The following is a 25,332-nucleotide window of genomic DNA, read 5'->3' on the forward strand; positions in this document are numbered from 1 at the left end:
CTACCACTTGAGCCACAGCGCCACTTCCGGCTTTTTTCTTTTTGCTTATATGGTGCTGAGGAATCGAACCCAGGGCCTCATGCATGCAAGGCAAGGGCTCTACCACTGAGCTACCTTCCCAGCCCCAGAGAGACCAGTTCTTTTTGTTGCTTGTTTTTCACCTTTAGAATGGCAATGCCAAGTCAGAGATGTGGCTCACATGCTAGAGGTCCTGCTTAGACACACAAAGGCCCTGAGTTCAAATGGGGGTGGGGAGGGAGGGATAGGAGAGAGAGAGGGAGAGGGAGAGGGAGGAGAGCTATGCTGCCAAGTGTAATAGCTGTGCTGTGGAGTGTCAAGCTTGAGGGAACAATGTAAATTCTGGAGAATAACCATCACACATTGCTTTGTTTTGTGAATTGTAGCTGACTTTGGCCTGGCAAAGCAGAAACAGGAAAACAGTAAACTCACGTCGGTGGTTGGGACCATCTTGTATTCCTGGTAAGGATAATTCTTTGATGACTGTCAGAGGTCATATTTTTACTGTGTTTAGCTTTCCTTTCTGTTCTTGGCTTTCAAGGAAAAAGAGGCTTCATTTGGTCAGTTTCCCTCAATAGCCTAAGTAATATATTCCTTCCCCTCCCCCAAAGAACTATGCAGCATCATGTGTGTTTCAAATGGCAGCTGCAGACATCTTTCTTCTGAGGTAGCTTAATCCCTTTTCAGGACTAGGTTTACAATATCTAAATTGGAATAATCCCTGGCACCTGGCAGTTGTGCGATAGTGGTTGGATAAACCTGGAATAGACCAGAGCAATTGTGAACATTTTAATGCCCTGACTTGTGTGCATCTACTTTTTGTATTTCCTGTAGACATTCAAGGGAAAGAAAAGGTCTTACTCACTAACCTGGTACCTGGTTAAAATAATATGTATTGAATAAATTTTATTCCATGAATGAGACGATGATGATGATTGACATATATGACATATATATGTCACGTACATATATGCCTACCACTTATTAATCGTTTATTATTAAACAGGCATACATAGTTATGCATGTATATATATATATGCATGTGTGTGTGTGTGTGTGTGTGTGTGTGTGTGTGTGTAAATTGAACTCTGGCATTGCCATTGCAAATGATTCTTGAAGCCTTCTATCATTGACCACATAACTATGTATTTTTGTTTATTTAACAGTAAAAGGGAGATTACTAAATGGTAAGCAGTGCTACCTCCACTTTATAGTCATTGAATCCTCAAAGCTCCCTTAAGATGGGTGGAACTATCTTTAGTAATCCAAAGGCAATGTCACATAGCTAGGACATAGAGGGACCTGGGTTCAAATCCAGACAGCCAGATTTCACAGTGTACTCCTACATGTCTGCTAATCCTACCTGCTAATTGCACAATGACTGGTTGATTGGACTGGTGTGTCAAGAAGTAAAATATTGTCCTATAATCATAGGACAGGGGGTATTGTGATTTGCTCTTTGGAATGTATACGCTCTAAATAGACTTCATCCATACATTTACTACTTGCCAAATTTTATTGTTATTTAACTTCTTGTTTAAACAATTTTCTGGGAACAGGTATAGTAGTGTAGGCCTGTAATCTAGTTATTCAGGCGGCAAAGATCAGGAGGACTGCGATTCAAGGCTAAGTTAGTAAGATCACATATCAGCATACAATGGGAATGTGGTAGTTACATATATAATCTCAGCTATGTGGGAGGCCTAGGTAGGAGGACTGGTGTCTGAGGCCAGCCTGGACAAATCCATGAGATACTATCTAAAAGCATCAGCAGCAACAACAACAACCTAAAGCAAAAAAGGGCTGAGGGCATGGTTCAAGTTACAGAGCCACTGCCTACAGAGCAGGTGGTGGCCCTGAGTTCAGACTCCATACTGCTAAAAAATAAAAGCATAACGTATTCCTAACTGCTATGCTTCTCTCTCTCTCTTTTTTTGTCGGTTGTGGGTCTTGAACTCTGGGCCTGGGCGCTGTCCCTCAGGTCTTTAGCTCAAGGCAAGCGCTCTACCACGTGAGTCACAGCACAACTTCCGGTTTCCTGGTGGTTAATTGGAGATAAGAGGCTCATGGGCTTTCTTGCCCAGGGTTGGCTTTGAACCTTAATCCTCAGATCTCAGCCTCCTGAGTAGCTAGGATTACAGGCGTGAGCCAATGGTGCCCAGATGCTTTTCTCATCTTCTAACACTTAATACTGAGAGCAGTTTTGATAATACTGAGAGATACATTTTAAATTATAAAGGAAACATTCTGGGGTTAGGGGAGAAGAAAAAAATCCACATTAAGAATATGTTGTGGCTTCTATACTTTAAGCATTATAGTGCCTTTGAATCTACTGGCATCCTAGGAAGTGTGTGATGGAATGAAAAGCAGCTGACAGTGTAGAGTTCAGATGTACCCCATTTTCAGTGTGTGTTCCCCAGCAATGTTACACACTGGCTTACCCAAGATTAAAGTCTGATAGTAGATATATCATGTCACATGCATTAAAACATTGTTAGAGTCTGATTTGAGCTAAACTCCCCACAGCATGCGAAGCTCAAAAGGGAGCTCTCTGATAATTGATTCTATCCATCAGAGCCCTTGTCTTTTCCTTTTTCTTTTTTCCCTTCTTCTTCTTTTTTTCAATCTCTCAAGACTAGGGCTCTACTACTTGAGCCACACCTCCACTTTTGGCTTTTTGGTGTTACTTGGAGATTTCAGTCTCATAGACTTTCCTGTGTGGGCTGGCTTTGGGCTGTAACCCTCAGATCTTAGCCTCCTGGAGCTAGGATTTCAGGCACGAGCCACTGCCACTCAGCCAATAAGTTTTAAATGTTAACTCAGCTTTATATTTCTGGCATAAACCCTATTTAATCATTTTGTATTACCCTTTTTTTATATGCCACTAGATTTATCTACTTTTGTCTTTTCCTCAGTATTATATTGAGTTCAGGGAAAACATGGTTTTGAAGTTTGCTTATGCTGAAATATTTTTACCTGGCTTTGATATCAGAGGCATGGAGACTTTATGAAACAAGTTAAGAAATGTTGCCACCTCTCCTGTTTTTCTGCTACAGTTTGTGCATAACTGGTATTTACTTCTGGCTTTTTGGTGGTTAACTGTAGATAAAGGTCTCACAGACTTTCCTGCTCTGTCTGGCTTTGAACAGCGATCATTAAATCTTAGCCTCCTGAATAGCTAGGATTATAGGTACGCACTACTTGTACTCAGCCGATACTTCCTCCTCCTCCTCCTCCTCCTCCTCCTCGTTCTCCTCCTCCTCCTCCTCCTCCTCTTCCTCCTCCTCTTCCTCCATCTCTTCCTCCTCCTCTTCATTTGAGTCCTGGGCTTGAACTCAAGTTCTGTCCCTGAGCTTCTTTTGCTCAAGGCTAGCACTCTACCACTTTAAGCCACAGCCCCACATTTGTTTTTTGGTAGTTAATTGGAGATAAGAGTCTCATGGACTTTCCTGCCTGGGCTGGCATCCAATGGCAATCCTTGGATCTCAGCTTCCTGAGTAGCTAGGATTATAAGCATTTGCCACTGGCACCCAGCCTTCCTCGCCTTTCAATGGACTCTGTAAGTTGATTGGAGTCTGTTAACATTGAACTTGTTTCTTCATGCTTATTTTATGTCTTCAGTTTTCCATTTTAAATATTGCTACTTAAGCCACTCTGTGCATAGCCTCGTATTTCCTCCAGGAAGGAGCTATGAGACGAGCAATAAAGAAGCAGTTTCTCCTTTACCTTGTGCTTCTGCGATTGGAGGGAGTCTGTCAGAAGAAGTTGTTCTTAAGTATTTTTCTCAAATGAATTTATTGGGCAGTGAAGAAATTAGCAGAATTACTTGATCATGGGGAGGGGTCATTATCTGTTACATAATCATACATCCCCAAACATATTTGCTTATAGCAGCAACAGCGAGTGGACTCATTCTGTAGTGGGCCCAACAGGTACATAAACATACTCAATTTCGGACTCAGTTGGTAGGCCCCAGGTGGCTGACAGCTTGATGTACCTGGCAGCTGGTGGTGAGGTTTGACGGGGGGCCCCTCCACCTCCTCAAGGGGCTGTCATTTACAATGACAGTGTTGGAATAGAATTCCAATTGGGAAGAGTGAAAGCCATCACCACCTAAGGGCTATCTATGAATGTCACTTGCCTTCTCTCTTGCTATAGTCTACTGTCAAAAGCAAATTAAAGCCGACCTAAGTTCAAGGGATAGGAAAGTCCATTTGCCTCTAGGTAGAAGAAGGCACACAGAATTCATGGCCATATTTTAAAGAAAGTTCTGATGCAGTACTCTACTGCATTCAGAGAGAGACTGAATCCAGAGAGAGACTTCAGAATCCAAAACCTGTGGAGCAAGAAGTAGCATATTTTAAACACGAATCCAAGGTGCATCAGCCCCAAATCTTCTCAGAATAATGCATGGCATCACAGTCTAATCAGGAGAGAGGAATAACACTGTGAGAGAAGTACAAGTTTAACATAATAAATGATGAGGAGACATAAGAAGATTAGGGACCAAAATAGAGACACCCAACACTTTTCTGCCTCTCTGCAAATCTGAAAACAAACCTCAGTTATGTGGTTCTAGAGAGAGGTTGGTGACGTGGAAAGGCCAAGGATGACAGCAGTAAACAGCAGACAGGGAACAGAAAAAGAGCCTTAGCACAGAATTCTAAGCAAAATTGTAGGGAAGAGGGACAGTCCCTACAATGGACCTTTAGGCAAAAGGGAATAGGTAAGCCTCCTTGAGAGAGCCCACAACACAAAGCTGAGTACAAGCAGCTGTCACTCTACAAATGAATAAAATGTAAGTCAGGTGATTGGTGTGCTCCAGCAAGCAGATGCTAGAGAAGGGACCCCCAGCATTTCTCAGCTTGGTTGACATCATCTCAGGAGAGATCTTAAAGATTCACCCCTCAGCTGGGGAGAGCCGAGGATTATGCAGTTTTATATCTTTTAACAGCCCAAACCTTCCCTCCATCATTGGCCAAGCAAACAACCATCCCAAGAATGTGTGTGGATGTGGGACCTGAGCTGGATCTGGGACTCAATTGTATAGACAGAAATCTACTTGGGTGGAGAGTGCCAATCACAAGCCAGAGCAGAAAAGCTGGAAATGAAAAGCTCAATAAATCAAACAGAAAAACACAGCAGAAAGCATCACCAGGACTCAGAGACATCAGAAATTGAAGAAAAGATTGAGGAAATGTTATACACAGAAAGCAATAAGGAATAAAACAAGCATGGCCACAATCTTTGAAGAACCCTAGAAGACAGACAAAATCTGATACAAACTACAGGCATAGAGCAATCTATTGGATAGAATTATAGAACATTTTCCAAATTTTGGGGAAAATATGGCATTTGCAACCACAAATATACACCAGAAACGAACCTCTTTAGGACACATTTTAGTTGATTGTCTAGCCCAGAAAACTTAAATAAGACTTGAAAGACTTGAAAGATTAAGAGAAAAATGCTGACATACATACAAAGACAAGCACATTGGAATCACCTCAGATGGCTCAGCTGAAACCCTAAAATCCAAGAAAGTACAGAACAATACATTTCAAACGCTGAGAGTAAATAACTGCCGATCAAGATGACTATATTCAGTAAAGTTATCCTTCAAAGTTGATGGATAAATGAAGAGCTTCCTAGGTAAACTTACATGACAGAGGTTCATGACTCCTAAGCCAGCATTGTAGAAGATACTCAAAGAAATGAAGTCACAAACAGAAGAGCTCAGGAAAGAATAAATGTCATGAGAGGAATAGATGTGCACGTGAGACTTAAGAAAGAATCAGTTTCTACTCTGCAATCCAGCAAACTCCTGGAACAAATGAGGGGAGTGATAAGTAATACTCGAATCAAACCCGAAAAGACCCAGCAAAATCACAGGAATTAGCAAATACCTCTCAATAATACTTCCAAATGCAAATGGTCTTTTTCTCTCTAATCAAAACATGTAGATTTTCTATTTTAATCCAACCATTTACATCTGACCAACCAAAATAGAACTAAGAGGATATAAAAAATTGGAGAGGTCTATAATAACCCTTGAGATTGAAGCAATAATAAACTATCTCCAAACAAATAAAAGCTTAGGACCAAACACAGTCATGGTTGAATTGACAGGACCTTTTAAGAACTATTTCTGAACTGGAAGGACAGTACCAAACTCATTTTGTGAATTCAGTACTATCCCGATGCCAAAATCAGATAGGACATAACAACAAAAAGCTATAGAGCAATTTCTGTGACAAATTTAGACACAAAAATTCTTGGTAAAAATGTTGGCAAACTAATTTCAGCACACACTGAAAACATTTCATATGCCACGATCAAGTTGGTGTCATTACAGAAATACAAGACTGGCTCAAGATGCACAAATCAATAAATGTAATACAGCACATAAACAGAGTTATATAATCATCTCATCTCCACAGATGCAGAAAAACCTTTGGAAAAACTCAACATCCCTTCATAATAAGAGGAAAAGAAGGAACACATAACACTCAACATAAAATTGCTATTAATTTCTAATTACATAGCCAGCATCATATTAAATGACAAAAACTGAAACCAACCTCTGTGAATTCATCAATGAGACAAGGTTTCTGTTTTCTCCACTCTGTTTCAATAGAGTGCTTGAATGTTTTCCGGAGTAATGCAGCAAAAAACCCCCAAACAAACAAAAAAGCAACAAAAAAGAAAAAAGAAACAAAGGAGGTAGAAATACCCACAGGTCAGAAATGTTTCCCCAAAACACAGGGAAAATCGGTCCTAGCCTGAGACCGAGGAAGGCTTGGAGTCCTGACTCTTGAACTTGTTCCTTTACCCAGTTATTTTCCCAGGGCCATTTAAGGCCCATCTTGGAATCTTAAGGCAGGGAGGTGTAAGGCATCTCAGAAGGAAGCTCTGTACCATTTCCTCTTTCTTACCTGCCTCTTGTCTCCGTCCTTGACTCTATTTGAAATTCTACTGGAACCACGCAAACCTGTCCTCACCATGCAACTCCAAGAAGCTTGCTGGCTCTGCAAGCCACCAGCCTGGTTCTCTACCAGGGTGATATGAGTCAGATCCCTTTCCCAGAACCTGGGCCTTACTAAGGTGCTAGGCAGAGCTTTTGGAACTCACCCATTGGTCCAGAAGGTGGACTCGCTTCCTGGTGGTTGTAAAGGCACCTTCAGGCGCTCTGCTTAACCAACCCTTATAAATTGCCCCAGCTGGACTTGCAGCTCTGAGGGAAACCCAGGTGTGCCCTCCAGCCTGAGAACCTACCTAACCCAGCAGGTGCCATGTGGCCAAACTCAGAAGCTGTTCAGCTTGGCCTGGAAGAAGGAGCAGCCCTTCCAGAACTCTGCACAGACAGCAGATTCCTGCTGGCTCTGGGTTAGACAGTAGGGGCAGAGTAGAGGTGGTCAGCACTGTTTGTGGCTCTGAAAAACCAGCTGCTACTTCCTAACCTACTGTGTATGGTGATCTGTTTCTGAGGTTGCTTCCTAGCCTCTGAGAACTTCTGCGGAAATTTCAGAAATAGCTTCTGAAACTGTGGAAGCAGGATTTTTAGGAGCCAACTGACTTCTAGAACTGTCTTGAGAGTGTAGGAATGGAACGAGTTACTGATGTCTCACCTGAGTAGTTTCTGTTTTATAAGCTGCTGCTGGGTATTATGCTGGGGGAGTTGTTTTGTTTTGTTTTATACTGTATTTTTGTATGCCTTTTGCAAAGTGGTGTTAACTGTTTTTGTACAAGGAAAAAAAAAACCTCTTGGGCAATTAAAAAAAAAAGTCAAATTATATTTGCAGACCTGAATTTAAAAGATCCTAAAAGACTACACCAGAATACTTTGAGCTGCAATAAATATTTTGCAGTAGGGAATAAAATCAACATATAAAAACCAGTATCTTTTCTATATACCAAGAACAAATATGCTGAGAATGGAATCAGGGAAATAATCCATTCATATTTATTTGAAAATAAAATACCTAAGCCAGGCGCCAGTGGCTCACACTTGTAATCCTAGCTACTCAGGAGGCTAAGATCTGAGGCTCGCAGTTCAAAGCCAGCCTGGCAGGAAAGTCTGTGAGACTCTTGTCTCCAATAAACCGCCAGAAAATCAGAAGTGGTGCTGTGGCTCAAGTGGTAGAGCACTTGCCTTGAGCTGGCGAGCACAGGGACAGCACCCAGACCCAGAGTTCAAGCCCCCACAAAGGACCAAAAAGCAAAACCAAACCAAACCAAAACAAACAAACAAAAAAACCACCTAAGACTAACTTTAAGGAAGCAAACATGGAAAAAAGAAACGGAAGACACTAGAAGATGGAAACACTGCTCCCCGCTTCATGGATTTACAGAATAAATATTGTGAAAAGCCGACATAATAGCCAGGCATGGTGGTTCTCTCCTATAATACCAGCTACTCTGGAGGTGGAGATTAGGATGTGAGGCCAGACTGGGAAAACATATTAGCAAGACACCATTTCAATGATAAACAAGAGTGCAGTGGCATGTGTTTACAACCCTTGCTATATAGGAGGCTGTAGAGAGGAAGATTGTGGTCCTACGCTGACCCTGAGCAAAAATGTGACATCCTATTTGAATAATAACAGCATCAAATTAGAATGCTTCTTCACAGCAAAGGAAAAAATGACAAGTGAAAACAGCCTACAGAATGAAGGAAAGTCTGTGACAGATGTTCATTCAACAAAAGATTAATATCCAGAATATGTAAAAATCTCAACAAGTTACATACCAGAGTAATAAATGGGGAAATAATTTGAACAAACAGTTCTCAAAAGTAATAAAAGCTGGGGTTGGGAAGGTGGCTCAGTGGTAGAGCGCTTGCCTTGCATGCATGAGGCCCTGGGTTTGATTCCTCAGCACCACATAAGCAGAAAAAAATGGAAGTGGCGCTGTGGCTCAAGTGGTAGAGTGCTAGCCTTGAGCTGAAGAGTTGAGGGACAGCGCCCAGGCCCAGAGTTCAAGACCCACAACTGACAAAAATAGAAAAGAAAAAGTAATAAGAGCTGGGGGCCAATGGCTCACGCCTGTAATCCTAGCTACTCAGGAGGCTGAGATCTGAGCATTCAGGTTCAAAGCCAGCCAAGGCGGGAGAGTCTGAAAGAAATTAAAAGTACAAATGGATAACAAATATATATAACATCCTTTGCCGCAAAGAAAACATGAGTCAAATCTATGTTGGGATTCCATCTCCAATCAGAATGGCAACTGTTCAAGAAATAGTACAACAACAAATACTGGTCAGGGTGCAGTCTCAAAAGGAACTTTCATCCTATTGATGGGGATGTCACTTAGTATGAAGGTTCCCCCGCAAACTACAAATAGACCTATCATATGGATCTGCTCTACCTCCACTGGGCATATATCCCAAACAAATGTATGTCAGCACACCACTGAGATCTGCATTGCCGTGTTTATGACAGCACTGTTTATGACAGTCAAGCTGCTCATCAGCTGATGAATAGGAAAAAAAAGTGGAGTATATCTAGACAGTGGAGTATTATTTAACCATGGAACTGAATGAAATTGGGTCATTTGCTGGACAAAGAAAGAATGGAACCAGAAATCATAATGTTAAGTGAAATAAGCCAGAATGAAACAGTCAAGTGTCATGTATTCTCTCTCCTATTCAGAGTCTAGACCCAAAAGAGAAAAATGACATGACTCTAAAAAGGAACAGAGTGATATATATAAAAAAGGTAAATGATATGAGAACATGGTAATGCAACCCAAGGGAATTGTAAGAGAGAGAGAGGGACAAGGACATAATAAAGCATAACAGAGGGACTGAATTTGGTCCAAGGACTTTATATTACATTTATGACCAAATCACAGTAAGACCTCTCGTACCATTAATAGATGCAAATGAAAAGAAAGAAGGCATGGGGAAATTCCACCTGCTGTCCCAGGGCTGGGGGAGTGGATGAGTATCAGGGCAGGGAAAACTGGGAAGGATTCTGACCTATATGAAGAAGCGTGGTACCCTACCAGACAGCAGAACATGGGTTTGAATGGGCCAGGCTGCAACCCCCGAGACTCTGCTAGACAAACCAGCAGAGCAGGGCTGCAGTGTGGTGAGGTCAGGGCACGGGCATGCAGCTGGAGACCAGCTGCCATGGGCACAGAAGGCCTTCAGAGCTGGGGGGCACAGGGCTGGAGGGAAGGGCGTGAGTCCAGGCCCTGCACAAGAAGGGGCCTTCACAGGAAGCAAGCAGCTCAGGGGCTCTGGTTTCTGGGTGAACGTGACTCCAGGCCTGGGGCTGCAGGGTTCTGGGAGGCAGTGCCCTGGACCTGGCGTGGGACACCTATACTGCCTCCCCCTGGCTGCTGTTGGAAGCTGCAGGAAGCCTCTTTCCACTGTGTCCCCTTAGCTAGGTTCCCGAGAAAGCTTCCATTGGGCTGACTTTCAAGAAGAAGCGCTTAGAAAGACTGTGTTGTTCATCCAAGGGTGATGCACTTTGAGACTTTGCGCTTTGGTCCTGCGTGTCCGTGGGCTGGACAGCTGTGTAATCGGGTCGTGGCTCTGCTGTGCATCTTCTGATCGATCCTTCTGCTCCCTCCCATGCTCGGTGTGTCATGTCTCTGCGCTTCTCCTGCCGGCCCCCAGATCTCCGGAGTGTCCTTTGGGATGTGAACAGAGTCTCTCCCCACGCTCGTTCTGAGCTTTCCCAGGGGAGCGCAGGGGCTCTGGTTCGGCTGGGCTGAGATGGATGGCGTGAGGGCAAGAGACTTGGAGTCTTCCCCAGGGCGCTGCAGGACCACTGGGCATCTCTCAACCTGACAGTCCGTTAATGGAAGTGTTGTTTTTCACATCTGTGGAATGAAACTGGGGAAAGGGAAGGAGAGAGAGATGCGTGTGCATCATCATTTTACCTGTCCTTCAAGTAGACATTCCTACTCTCACTTGTCAGGAGCTAATGACTTAATCCTTTCCTACAAGGAGAATTCAAGTTCATTTGAACACACACACACACACACACACACACACACACACACACACACACACACACGGGGTCAGGCAAGCGTGGAAATTTCACCGATGCTTGCGCTGAGTTCCCTCAGGCTTGGAAAGCTCCTACAGGACAATACAGCCAGAGGAAAAAGGCACCAGGAGGCATTGTTCAGGCCCTTGAGCCACAGCTCCACTTCCAACCTTTTGATGGTTAATTAGAGATAAGTCTCATGGCTTTTCCTGCCCTGGCTGGCTTTGAACCGTGATCCTGGGATCTCAGTCTCTCAAGTAGCTAGGATTACAGGTGTCAGCCACCAGCACTGGCTCACTCATTAAAGTGGACTGGACTGCCCTTCAACCCTTAATCCTCCGGCCTCTGCTTCCTGAATAGCTGGGGTTACAGGCCTGTGTCACCCACCCCAGCTGCAGCTTCACTCTTCCATACCTACTAATAATTTCCTGTCCTTATATGACCTTGCTAGATTTCTCTCATTTGACTCTTATTTTGGGTTATAAAGGATTTCTTGAGCAAGTTGCACCCATGGACAATGAACCCTCAAACCTGACCAGGAGCTCAGGAACCGGCTTAAAAGGAGAGAGAGAGAGAATGGGTTGTGTCCACCACCTCTGCCAGTTCTTGATTTAGGGCCATTTCTGGAGTACATTAATCCACCAGCACTTCAGGCAAAGCAAGTTACAGGCAGCAAAGTTCAAGGGATTAAAGAAAATGCTGACAGGCCGGCAAAGGGCTGTGATTCAGTGCTGTGTGCTCGGAAAAAATATGGGCCGAGACGTCAGCAGAGCCCCGACAGCATGCGTGTCAGCTCAATGGCAGACACACACACGGACTGGCGCCCACAAGGGTGGCCTTGGCCTGGATGTATGGACGGACACACTCATGCGCACATGCTGATATTACTAAATGCTTTTCCCCTTTAAAAATTACTTTATTGTTATTATAAAGGTGATACACAGAGGGATTATAATTACACAGGTCAGGTGATGAGACGGGAGGAAGGGCCCGGGAAACAGCAAGAGAAGGGAAGCTATTTCTAGTAATGGAGATGATTAGCCACTCTGTACATCCTGGTGTTTCCTCTGTAGAGGGAAAGACTTCTGTCGAAGTCTTGAGTGGATCGCCGGACACACTGTCTGTGTTGGTGCTTAGAAGTCCCCAAAGCAGGCCCTGGTGACTTGTTTAGGTTGTCCTCAGAGACAAGACAGAGACTTTGTGCCTGGGTGCAGCTCTGCCCGGCCACTGTCTGCACTGAGTTTGCAATTCAGAAATTAATAGCCAGGCTGGGAGGTCAACACCAGAGAATAAGGTCAAGGGACAATGACAGCCATGATTGAGAAGCAGATACAAGTGAATACGCTTAGATGGTCTCTGTAGCATTAACAATACAAAATCATCTCCCCCTCCTCCTCTCCTCCTCCTCCTCCTCCTCCTCTTCCTCCTCTCTTTCCTCCTTTCCCCTCCTTTCTTCCTCCCCTCCTCCTCTCCTCCTCCTCCTTTCTTCCTTCTCTTCCTTCTCTCCTCCTCCTCTCTTCCTCTCCTCCTCCTCCTTTCCTCTTCCTCCTCTTCTTCCTCCTTCCTCTTCCTCCTCCCCTCCTCCTCTTCCCCTTCTGCCTCCTTCTCCTCTTCCTCCATCCCCCTCTTCCTCCCCATCCTCTTCCTCCTCCTCCTCCTCCTTCGTCTTCGTCTTCTATTTATGCTAGTAATGCAGCTTGAACTCAGGGCTTGGGGCTGTCTCTGAACCTTTTCACTCAAAGCTGGTGCTCTACCATGTGAGCGACAGTGACACTTCTGGCTTATTTTGGTCATTAATTGGAGATAGAGTCTTACAGACTTTCCAGTCCAGGTTGACTTCAAACCTTGATCCTGAGATCTCAGCCTCCTGGGTAGCTAGGATTATAGGCATGAGCCATCTGTACCCAGTATATGTTTTTAATGTGATTTTATATTTAAGAAAGGAATTTATATATTGACATTTTGTAATTGAGGGATTGTATTATTATTCTTTGCAAAATCACCATAATTACTTTATTTAGTGATGTTGCAGAATTTTAAAGGCCGATGATACCTGGCTTGTGATGTCATCTTAGAATACCAGCTGGCTTTTTTCTAAAAAGAAACAATTCTCCCAAACCCCAAATAAACAAACAAAAAAGCATCATAGATGATGGTGATGTATAATGAGGAATTTCAAGGTACTAATGTGTGTTATTTCTAACTCAAAGGCTGTGCTGATAGATGGCTGGAGCGAAGTCACTGGCAGTGTAACCCATTTGCTTAATTGCTCAACCCCTTGGTGTATTTATAGTGAATTAGCTTCCTTTGGTCTTTTTAATAATCTCTAAAAGCAGTAGGGTAGAGAACCTGGGAAAGCACACTTTATCTGATACTTCTCTTTTTATTTTATTTTATTTTTTTGGTGTCAGTATTGGAGCTTGAACTCAGTGCCTGACAATCTTGGTTGGCTATTTTGTTCAAAGCTGGCACTCTAGCACTTGAACCACAGCTACACTTCTGGCCTTTTGCTGGTTAATTGAAGCTGGAAGTCTCTGGGATTTATCATTCTGGTTGGTCTTTGAACTTTGATACTCAGATCTCAGTCTCCCGAGTAGCTAGGATTACAGGCATGGGCCACTGGCGCCCATCACAAATCCCTTTTTAAGAAATGTGATTTCAGCACTGCATTTGTGGTTTAAAAATAGATTTCATATGTAAGCCACATGAAGACTAACTTACTTTAGGACAGACAAAGCTAATTACAATTTTTGATTCCTCTAAAGAGCCTCTACACTGCCTTCTCCTCCCATCTTCTTTCCTTACAACTTACTACAAACTCAGGAAGTTTCCAGTATCACTGGAGCTTCGGTCAATTTTGGAAAAAAAAATAGGAAAGTAAATTCACTGTGATGACCATGTAACCAAAATAATGAAAGTACTACAAATGAAATTTCTTATCACAGATTTTTATAAACCCATAGACAATATTCAGTAAGTTTTCTACCTCTTCTTACAAATGATTTTAGTTACTTTTCAACTTTTTTCCTGTGTGTACTTAATATTTTATTCCCTAATTCCTAGCCAGACAGCTGTGGTTAAGCATTGAGAGTAAAATGGGAGATAAGGTAAATAATGGTAAATGACAGTGAGGTAACGTATTTGTTGATATAGCTATCTGTAATAGTGAAAAGACAGATTGCCAATAGCATATATTTTATTGTTCCATTAAAGACAGAAGAACGATCAGAAAATATTGCCACATTAAGCAGACATCAGGGACTAAAACTGAATTAGAAATGGAAGGACAAGAAGTAGATGTAAATAAACATAAGCAACAACAGGACTGCAAATGCTACTTATTGGCTAGATTTCCTTCTGTTGCTTTCTTATTGTGAAAGTAATACAATCTTCATGCATGAAATAAGGGGGAGATTCCGAAAAGAACATTTATAATCCTTTTAACCCAGAAAGAGAAAAAACTCACAGGGAGCTACTTGATGTCATGCACAGTCTCAAATACCCCCACAGACACCTGTGTGAACTTATTCAACACACATGCACATGCTCATGCACACATGTTGATATTAATAAATGCTTTTATCTTTAAAAAGATTTCACTGTTATTATAAAAATGATATACAAAGGGATTGTAATTACATGGGTCAGGTAATGAGTATATTGCATTCAAAGATGGAAGGGAGGGCAGGAAGGGAAGATACTAATTAGCTAAGAGCTGTTCTCTTCTGAGATTCCTAGTAATGGGGGATGATTAGCCACTCTGTACATCCTGGTGTTTTCTCTGTATCATTCAATAGGGCCTTAGTTATAACTGGATCCCAGCCCACTCTAATCAAGCATGGCCTTTCCAAATAAGGTCACATTCACAGAAGTTAGGAATTTGGCATATCTTCTCAGGCAACACAGTTGAACCCACAAAGATCGGAGGAGACCTGGGTTGGAATTACAGAGAAATAAGTAAGACATTTATTATTGAGTGCTGAATTTGAGTTGCTTTTGAAATAGTAAAGCTATCATACTCAATAAGTGGTCCAAAAGACAAGAGAATCAAGTTAAGAGAGGAAAGACTTATGTGGGCTCACAGGTTTAGAAGTTTGGGTCCACATCCCTTGGTTTGGATACGTCTGGGTGTGGTGAGGCAGAGCATCATGGAAGGCACTATGGCCTAGAGCAAAGATGCTCACCTTGTGGTGGTCAGGAAGCAGAGAGAATGAGAGGGAGAAGAGGGGTGGGGAGGATGGAGAAAGAGAGAGAGAGAAGGCAGGGGTAGAGAAGAAGGGCTGAGGACATGAACCCAAGGACCCACCTCATCCAACAAGGCTCGTACCTCCTAGAGTTTCCAATGCTTCTCAATATCCTGTTAACCAGGAATTTGTAAATGGATTAATCCATTGATGAGGTCATATCTCTCACTTTCTGAAGGGAGGAAGACGATGATCCAGTCAGTTCCTAAAAGGTTCATGTCTGAACAATGCTGCACTGTGGATCAAGTCTTTACATAGGAGCTTGGGGAGAAGCGAGACCTTTCAGACCCAGACTGTCATATTTCTTTTTCTAGAGCCTTAGGTAAAGAGCTAAGGTGGCCAACATCTTGTTGAACTTGGGGTGAAATGGCTACTTATTGGCAGACTTTGGGAAAACATGTTAAAGGAGAGAGGTAGGTGGGTAGACAGAGATGGAAAAGATGTAGAAACAAAGAAGATGAGGAAGCCAGATGCTGGTGGCTCATGCCTGTAACTAGCTACTCAGGAGGCTGAGATCTGAAGATGTTGGTTCAAAGCTGGGCAGGAAAGTCTGTGAGACTCTTATTTCCAATTAACCACTAGAAAACCAGAAGTAGTGCTGTGGTTCAAAGTGGTAGAGTGCTAGCCTTGAGCAAAAAAGCTCAGAGACAGTGCCCAGACCCTGAGTTCAAACCCCACGACTGACCCCTCTAGAGCCCGCCTCCAAAAAAAAAAGACAAGGAGAAAACAGTGTTAGACAAGACATTAGGAAGTCTCCAAGGAAGAATACAGTGCTTTCCTCATGTCCAGTACTGGCAGTGGCAATGTATTGTGAATTGCCATTTTCTTAAGATGGGTTCATAGGATTCAATGTAAGGAGCAGAGACTATCTTTGGGAGTTGTAGGAGGCAGTGGCTGTCCACAGAGGTTTTGGGGAAGTGGTAAGGGCTGAGGTAAGCCAGGAGGAGGGTGGGGAAAGGCCCGGGAGCAGCTCTTTCCTTAACCAAAGGGGCTCTGTTCGGTTTCTTCTTCATAGTGAGTTTCTGCATTTATTTTAATACAAAATGAAGTGTTTAAAAAAACCTTTGGAAACTATTGAGTTTGATGTTTTGGCTCTAACAAAATCTGTTAATCATTAAATAAAGCTTTGCTCAGAGTAATTCAAAGTAATAGCTTGAATGAACACATTCAAACAAACTTGGGTTATTTAAGGTCATGTTTTCAAAAGGCCCTAAATTGACAGGAATAGCTAGTAAAGCTGTAATTATTTGGATTTCAGTTCCTGACTAGCTGTTATAACTTGGAAATGTGTAAATTTCAGCTTTTCAAATTTTGGCTTGCATTTGAAGATAAAATAACATTGCTCAGCACTAAACTATTAAACAGACAGTGGAGATTTTTTTTTCATACCAAAGTGAAAATTTGGTATAAAAATACTGAATAAATTGTGTACCTTACAGTATAATAAAAATACATTTTCATAGCCTCTTGATTGAGTAAAGTTAGTGGCAGCAATACCTTATGGAAATACACATTTATTGTGTATTATCATTATAAAAGAAATCCATGTGGGGTGGAAGAAGTTGAATAATGCATGAGTATATCAAGAAAATATTGAAATCCCATAAGAATCTCACCAACAAGAACTGATCACTCTTTCAACATATTTCATTCCTTGTGTTATGGAGTCTTGGATAAATATAACAAATGCATATTTATACACACTAGGTTTTCAATAATTCTGCTTTATTATACTTATTTAAACTTTATTTTTCCAAAAGAAAAAAGAGATGGCAGGAAAATAGAAGGGCCTATCCAAAGACAGGAGGAAGGAAGAGGATGCAGTGGGCATAGAAGGGGAATAGGGCGATAATGGAGTATGATCAAAGTACATTATATTTCTTATGAAAAATGCCAGAACGAAGCCCAATACTTTGTATAATTAATGCACATCACTAAAACTTCCAAAGGAAAAAGTCTTACAGACTTATGGTTTTCTCTACAGGCTCACTTCTCCTTTTTTCTATTTCCAGTTTTTCCCAGATGTAGCCACCTCTCCTGAGGTTGATATTACTTTCTTCTTGCCTATATTAAAAAAAATTAAAAAGTTATAATTAGGATGACTCTGCTTACTCAGCTTGCTTGCTTGCTTTGGCTGGTGCTCTACCACTTGAACCCCCCCTCTAGCCTGGCTTTTTGCTGGTTATTTTGGAGGTGGAGTCATGTGGTCTTTTCTGGAGGAGATGGCTTTGAACTTCAATTCTTTAGATCTCAGTCTCCTGAGTAGCTAGCATTACCAGAGCTTGGTTTGGGTGGTGTTTTTATACCCTGTGTGTCAGTACTTGTCAGTAGCTGAGAGTTCTGCCCCAGCCAGTGCCCGCACTGTGAGGTCTCACTGAGCTCCTGGAGAGGCCTGAGCTCCGAGGCCTCTGAGTGTAGAAGCCTGGGCCAGCCATGTAGATTCAAGCTTACAAGCATGCTTGTGGCGACTGGGTGAGAAGCACCTGGGTTCCTGATAGTAACTTCCTCTAGAAAGTATAATCCCCGGGCTCGTATTCCACGTGTGGTGTGGAGTTGTTTAACGCCACATATAGCCAACCATTTAAATATTTTATACCCTCATTTATGTCAGTGATAAATTGGTATATGCATCTGGTGCATCAATCCCACTGCTGTCTTGTATTTTGTATTTGTGGTCTATTAGTTTCCAATCATTTTCCTTTATCGGTATGTAGTTTAGCCCGAGTGCGTTAAGGTTTATAAATGTTGATGTTTAATTGTACTTCTCACAAGTGATTGTCATCATGCTGGAAACCCTGCTTTTCTCAAATGCTCTTTTGTGTTTCCTTTTAGTAGATGAGTTCTTCCTTTCAGTGCCATTCCCAGTCACTTTTATTATTTTTCTTCTTGTTGTGTGTCTGGAATTCTTGGTGTTTTGTTGACTACAGGAGATCTTCCTCTTAGGCAGGGACTCTTCTCTTTCTGTTTATGTTCTTTCTCAGACAATGACTTTCTCAAAAAGCGTATCAGTTTCTATTTTTTTTTTCACAAGCTTGAGAAAGGAGGAAAAAGTTTAAAGAAATATCTCCGTATGAATTTGAAACCATTGAACTTTTAGTGTCATCCAAATGACTATTTCTGAATATGGTAAACCAAACAAAATACAGTCTCTATTTCACCTTTGCTGTGTGTCTTTTACTTGTCTTCTCATTTCAAACATCCAAGGAATGAAAAAGAGTAAAAAAAATTCAAGTAAATATAAGTAAAAGTACCCTATACCATATATATATGTATATGATACACACATATATTGTCATCAGTTAGTTGTATCAGAGGGTTCGTTTTGACATGTCCAAATACGCATGCCATGTGCCTTGATCGGACTCATCCCCTCCCTCATTTTGCTCTTTCTCCTTCTTGTCACTTCTCCAATCTCAACTGGTTTCGTTGCTCCATTTTCTCACACGAAGTATTTTGACCATATTAACTTTGTTTCACTCCTTCCATTTTCCCTTCCCCTTTCCTTCCCCATTAGTACCTTTCTCCCAGAAGGGACTGTTTAATCTTTCTGTCATTCATTGTTGTAAAGGTGTACGTCGAGAGCCTTCATTATGGCATTTCACACATTATCTATATGCTTGATACTTTCATTAAATCATCCAGTTCTCCTTTATCTTTTGTTTTTCTCCCTTTTTATTGATTTATGGTTATTTTTTTGTGGTGGTACCAGGGCTTGAACTCAGGGCCTCTCATCCACTCAGTTTTCCATATCTGGCATTCTACCACTTGAGCTATGTGTCCAGCCCTCCATGCCTTCTGTCTTTAAAATGTTTACCTTTTGCAATCCTTACAACACACTGGCAGCTTATTTCCCTGTCGTACATGAAAAGAAACAGAAGCACAGCACAGCAGATAGCTGGCTAGCTCTCTACAGTCCTATGGTCTGTCCAGGTTCTCTGCACACAGGCCAGGGCCATTGCTAAATAGGCTTGCTCTCTTTGGATGGAGTTGGCCTGGGCCACCCTGATAGCAGTTAATTCCTGATAGAACATAAGTTTGGAACTAAACAAAGCATTTCATTTCCTTCTGCTTCCAAAGTCAGTAATAGTGGCATGGAAGAAGTGATTCGGATTGGTGGCTGTGACATGAGGTCTTGGGAGCGCTGTGGGATGTGTCAATTGTCCCAAATGCTCTGTAGAAGTTTTCGGAAGTATCCTGCCTATTTTTAAAAGTCAGTTTTAGAAAACCACACATACTATTTTGTGTAATTTTTGTGTATCTTTTTGGACTTAAAATATTTATTAAGCCAGGTGCCCATGGCTCATGCCTATAATTCTAGCTACCCATCTGAGGATCATGGTTCAAAGCCAGCCCCTTGAGACTCTCATCTCCAATTAACCACCAGAAAACCAGAAGTGGTGCTGTGGCTCAAAGTGGTAGAGCACTATAGCCTTGAGCACAAAAGCTCAGGGATAGCTCCCAGGCCCCGAGTTCAGCCTTACCTCTGACATATACATATATATATATAATCTATGTATTTATTAATATCTAATAAAGGAGAGAAGACAAATAATATTGTAATGAGGATTTCCAGATGAAGTAGAGTACCCAATGAACTCTGAATAAAGTTTTTGTTTGTCTCAAATATTCAATTTGTTGGTATAAATATATCCCCCCATTTTTTGTTAGGTCAATTTATAGTGAACAGGGTGATCTCCATGTTCACTCTGTGAAATAATCTAAATAAATGTACCTTACGGGCAGGGTTTCCTCTTCTCACTTTCTTGTTAGCCTGTGGTGGAAGGATGCTAGCCCTGCCTGTTCCAGCTCAGTTCCTTCCCATCCACAGTGGAGAACCACACCGTTGACCAAGGGAGCCTCCTGTGGCTCTAATGCCACCAGACCACATTTTATCCATGCCTTCAAGGCCATGGATGCATTGCTACACATTCATGGTCCTGCTGAGACCTGCTTATGCTAAGACCTGCGCCTCTCGCCAAGTATCTGGACCTATTAACGGCTCACTTTTGCCAGGGAATACATTGATATTTCTTTTTATAACAGTACTAGAGTTTGAACTCAAGGCTTACACTTAGTAGGCAAGCACTCTACCACTTGAGCCATGACTCTAGTTCTTTTGCTTTAGTTATTTTTCAGATAGGGTCTCATGCTTTTATAAGGGTCATCTTAGATTATGATCCTCCTATCATTGCTGAGGTTACAAGTATGAACTGCCTTATCTGGATTATTCTTTGACATAAAGTATCATAAACTTTTTACTCAGATTCTTATTCCCTACTGGCACTCCCATTTTTCCTCCTTCTCCTCCTCCTCTTCCTCCTGGTCTCCTCCTCCTCCTCCTCCTGGCCTCCTCTTCCTCCTCCTCATCTTCCTCCTCCTCCTCCACCTCCTCCTCTTCCTCCTCAATTCTCATTGTCTCCTATTCTACCGTTGTAATTGTTTTTGGAGCCATTTCTGGCAACAGTTCATTCACCTCTGATAGAGAGTTCATCACCTCTAATAGTTCATCCACATTGCTGCAGGAATGCACACATTTACACACACAGGTGCACACACACATGTGAATATACCCACACATTTGATTCATCTTGTATTGTTTAGTGCAAATCATCCTGAGTGCTGCCTAGTTTTCTTTTCCATCTAAATAAATGGTAGTTATTGGCTTATACATTTAATTATATCACCTCAAGTCAAATGTCTACCCTCCTATATTCAGGTGGAATTTTGCCTGGTCAAATGCACAAACAGATCTTGTGTTCCTGGGAAGATTGTCTATAGTCCTTTAAAATTATGTTTTTCTTTTCTTTTCAGTTAACAATGATAAGTTAGCTCTCTTTCTCTCTCTTTTTTTAAATGCAGCCTGGGGAGATGGAGGGGTGATAGCCAATACCTGAGAACGAAATGTGCTTTTTATTTGACTCACAAGTAATATGTTTCAGTGGAAACCCTGCTTCTGTCTTTTCTGAAGGGAAGCAACATTTACTGGGTGAATAACTTTAATAAAGAAACTTGTCTCCAAACATTTAGCCCTCACCCTGTCCCAAAGTCTTCAAGATTCTTTTATTGGTATCTTCCAACAGTTTTAAGGGAACATTTCCTTTTATGAGGTCTCCAAACACCACTTCCAAGATGCTACATTATTATATTGTCAACGAGATATTTTCAATGACAGTTTTTCAATTTATTTCAAGGTTTAATTTCTTCTTCATATATCCTTCAATTAATGAATCTGCTTCCATCCTGATAGTGCCTTCTACTCATTCATGGTGATTAGTGCCTAGCTGTCAAATATAATTGTGTGTATGTGTGTGCGTGTGAACATGTGCTTGCATGCTGGTCCTGGGGCTTGAACTCAGGGCCTGAGTACTGTTCCTGAGGGTTTGTGCTCAAGGCTAGATAAAGTCTCACAAGCTTTCCAGCTTCCTGAGTAGCTGGGATTACAGGTGTGAGCCACTAGCACCCAGCTCAAATATAATTTTACCTTCCATGGAAAGAACGATAAATAATTGTGCGTTGCTTGCAGGGCGGTAATACATCAAGAATTACAGGCAGATCTGATACTGTGCATGTAAGGGGATATTGAACCAAATTCAGCTTTGGCAAGCAGAGACTTTATATGGAAGCATTATTATGAGAAAAGGAGGAAGACCATTGTAATAGAGAGAAGATTCCACCCTAAGGTTTTCCATCCCAGAGATCAGGTGCCTTCTGAGGAAAAGTGAACAGGTCTAGAAAGAACTTGGGGAATAGGATGTGTGGGTGATGGAGGATGCTGTGATCCTCCAGAGAGAGGAGGGTAGCATGTTTTCAGGAGAGGTTGTGAGAGGGTCGTTCACATTGAGGGTGGACCAAAGTTGAGTAATCTGGGTGAAGGAGGGAAACATAACCAAAGTTTGGTTAACAAACATTTTGCTCTGATTTCTTGAGGATGTGGGGTATGTGTTAATCAACTTTTCACTATTCAGATAATAAATACTTGGGGAGCGATTATTTTGGCTCATATTTTTTTAGAGTTTTTAGTCCAAGATCAGCTGGTTTCATTTCTTGGGGTCTGTGGCAGTGCAACCCATTATAGTAGAAGAAATTGGGAAAATAACACTATTCATTTTTATGGCTAAAAGAAAAAGAAAAGGAAAGGGACTCAGCTCCCATAATCCCCTTCAAAGGTCCGCATCTCTCACTGGGCTCTGTCTCCTAAGGTTTCCTCTACATCCTGATTATCTCCTGCAGGGAACCAAGCCTTTAACACATGGGCCCTTGAAGGACATGTAAGAGCCAAGTTATAGTGGAAGGGACAAAACCAGAAAGTTCTGGATGCTTGGCAGTAGGGCTGGCTTCCTTTCTCTAAGGCCTCTGTCCTTAGCTGGCAGCTAATCACCCTCTTGTTTGTCTCTTCCTATGGCTATCTGACTACAAGCACATTCTAGTGATTCTTCTTTTCATGGGTGTATCAGTTACATAGAATTAGGGTGACCCTAACAAAGAGCTCTAAGCATGATTTCATTGTGAAGTACTGGGGATTTTATGAATTTGAGGAGAAATGGTGGTGGAATTTGGATCATAACACATTTGTTATGTCTGGTAGAAATTGCAACTTCTGTTAGTTGTTGCTTTCAGAAGTAAGTATGAAGTGCTTTCACTTAGGACAATATATAAAGTTTTATCTCAGAAGTAGTGTCATAGTTGGTGACTTGTGTTTTTATTTCTCATTCTTGTCTCCCAGAGAAGTGACTATCAGAGGCTCATGGAAAACTCAGAATCTGATGAAAGCTAACTTTAATGAAAATTAATTTTGCTTTGACAAACCACCTCAAAACCCAGAGGCTTAATATAACAACCCACTTTTCCTCCTTACACATTGTATGCTAGAAAATCAGGCTGGTTCCAGTGGCAATTGCTGATCATAGTGTTGGTGTATGGTCATGTGGTAGCCAATAGCCTCTCACTCTCCTGGTTGGTTGGCCTTGGGTGAGGCCAGTGAAGGTAATTGGGCCAAGTGCTGCTCATCATCTAGCTGGTGGGCCTTTGAGTAATCACATAGCAGGAGTTGACAGGGATGCCAAGAGCAGGAAGAGAGCAGGCCTCCAAGAGTCTTTGCTTCCATCTCCTCTGCTGATGGCACATTCATTGACCAAGCATTCATTCAAGGCCCTGAGAAGTTGCAAAGCCATATTGTCTGTGAGATGGGAGGACTTTGGGATCTAGTGAAATAAATGAGGAAATATAAAGGTGAGAAAATAAACTAGACAAACCCAATTTGTTAGATTAACTTCAGCTACATGCTATTAGATTGTGTGATTTAGATTATGTGACCATTTCAGGAGAGATGAGCATGGTAGATATTGTCATTTCCCATATTAGTTTTTAGCAAAGGTCCTCTCCCTGCTCTATGACCTATGAGTAGGTAGCCACATCCATCAGCTTTCGATAGTGATGCTGCATGATTAATTAGCATAGGATCCCCTTGATATTCGATAGTGATGCTGCATGATTAATTAGCATAGCATCCCCTTGATATTCCACAATAAGCCTCAATCCTCAGACTGACAAGTTTGAGGATCTGCACTAGGTGCTGGTCCAGACTGTGGGTAGAAGCTATCTGGCATCTCGTCTTCCCTGGTAGTGGCCAGAGCTTGTAGAAAGGAAATTGAAGCACTCAGTACTTGTTAGGACTAAAGCTCCAATCTTGGTTATTTGACTCAAACAAGAAAGTTGTCAAAACTTAGGGCAGGAATGAGTGACAAACGCTGTTCCACACGGGCTCCAGCCAGGGTGGAAAGACCCACAAAGGTCCCAGGCAGGCAGGTCTGCCATGGGGGGGGGGATGGAGGGGGTGGAGTGGAGGGGGTGCTTGTTTTCTGGAGCAAACATCCCCTTGGACACTGACCAGCAGATAATGCCTGTCTGTTTTAAAACATTCCTTAGTGCTCATACCAAATTGCATGGTTGCCCTTCTCAGATCACCTGAGGCTGAGAGATTTCAGATACTTTTTAGTATAGTTGCTTAGCATGGGGATTAAGAGTTTCAAAGGCCTTTAAAAATATCTCCAACAATATCTTAAAAATTGAATTTCTTTCTGTGTCTCCATACCTATTGACCTCCGTATGTATATATATATATATATATATGTATATATGTATATATGTATGTATGTATATGTAATGTATATATCTAATTTTTTCCAGCCCAGAAGTATTGAAGAGTGAGCCATATGGGGAGAAGGCAGATGTCTGGGCTGCGGGCTGCATCCTTTATCAGATGGCAACTTTGAGCCCTCCCTTCTGCAGCACCAACATGCTCTCATTAGCCACGAAAGTAAGACTATCAGAGCCTTTGTGATTTTTTTTATACACTTGGCAGTTGAAAGTAGATACTGTTTTATTAGTTCCATGATCCAGTTTATTTTTAATAATATATATAAAAACTTACATTACAGACTATGGTATATTTCCATACCTGTACTCGCTTACAATAAAAATTATAAAAATAAATGTACCGAATGATTCCCCTCCTCTTACTTTAAAAAAAAACTTACTGAGTATCAAACTAAGGTATTATAAATGTGAGGCAAACATTTTACCATTGTTACACTCAATGCTAGAAAATACTTTACCATGGAGTTACAATCCATACTTTCCTACTTTTTGTCTCGTGGGAGTGTGTGTGTGCACCAAGTTTTGAACTCAGCACCTTATGCTCTTGCTCAGCATTTTTTCTTGTGGCTAGTGCACTACTACTTGAACGAGTTTGGCATTTTGCCAGTTAATTAGAGTTGTAGTTTCCAGGAGTTTTATATCTGGGCTGGCTTTGAGCCACAATTCTCAGATCCCAGCTTGAGTAGCAAGGATTACAGATATAAAGCCACTACCATGCAACGAATTTTACCTTTTTCATCCTTGCTTTCTTTTTTTTTTGGTTCTTTTTTTGTTTACTGAGGTTTAAGCTGAAGCACTCTATTACTATGCCTCCAGCCCTGGTCTCTTATTTTTAATTGCATTTTTGGACTGCCCATACTCTAGTATTATGTTATCCTATGCACTGTTTAATCATGAACCTTAGGTCAACTTTA

The 25,332-nt window shown here is 41.8% G+C and overlaps 1 protein-coding gene across 1 annotated transcript in view; it reads left to right on the forward strand.

Moving 5' to 3' along the window:
* The window catches only part of Nek10 (NIMA-related kinase 10), a 153,621-nt gene that overhangs the window by 57,112 nt on the left and 71,177 nt on the right, over window positions 1-25,332 (forward strand). Inside the window, exons 23-24 of the mRNA XM_013010302.1 lie at window positions 405-480; window positions 24,449-24,578. Of these exons, the coding sequence (XP_012865756.1) occupies window positions 405-480; window positions 24,449-24,578 (206 nt within the window). The remainder of the gene's footprint in view (window positions 1-404; window positions 481-24,448; window positions 24,579-25,332) is intronic.

Source organism: Dipodomys ordii, unplaced genomic scaffold (genome assembly GCF_000151885.1).
Source record: "Dipodomys ordii isolate 6190 unplaced genomic scaffold, Dord_2.0 Scaffold12, whole genome shotgun sequence".
In the NCBI taxonomy this organism is placed as follows: domain Eukaryota; kingdom Metazoa; phylum Chordata; class Mammalia; order Rodentia; family Heteromyidae; genus Dipodomys; species Dipodomys ordii.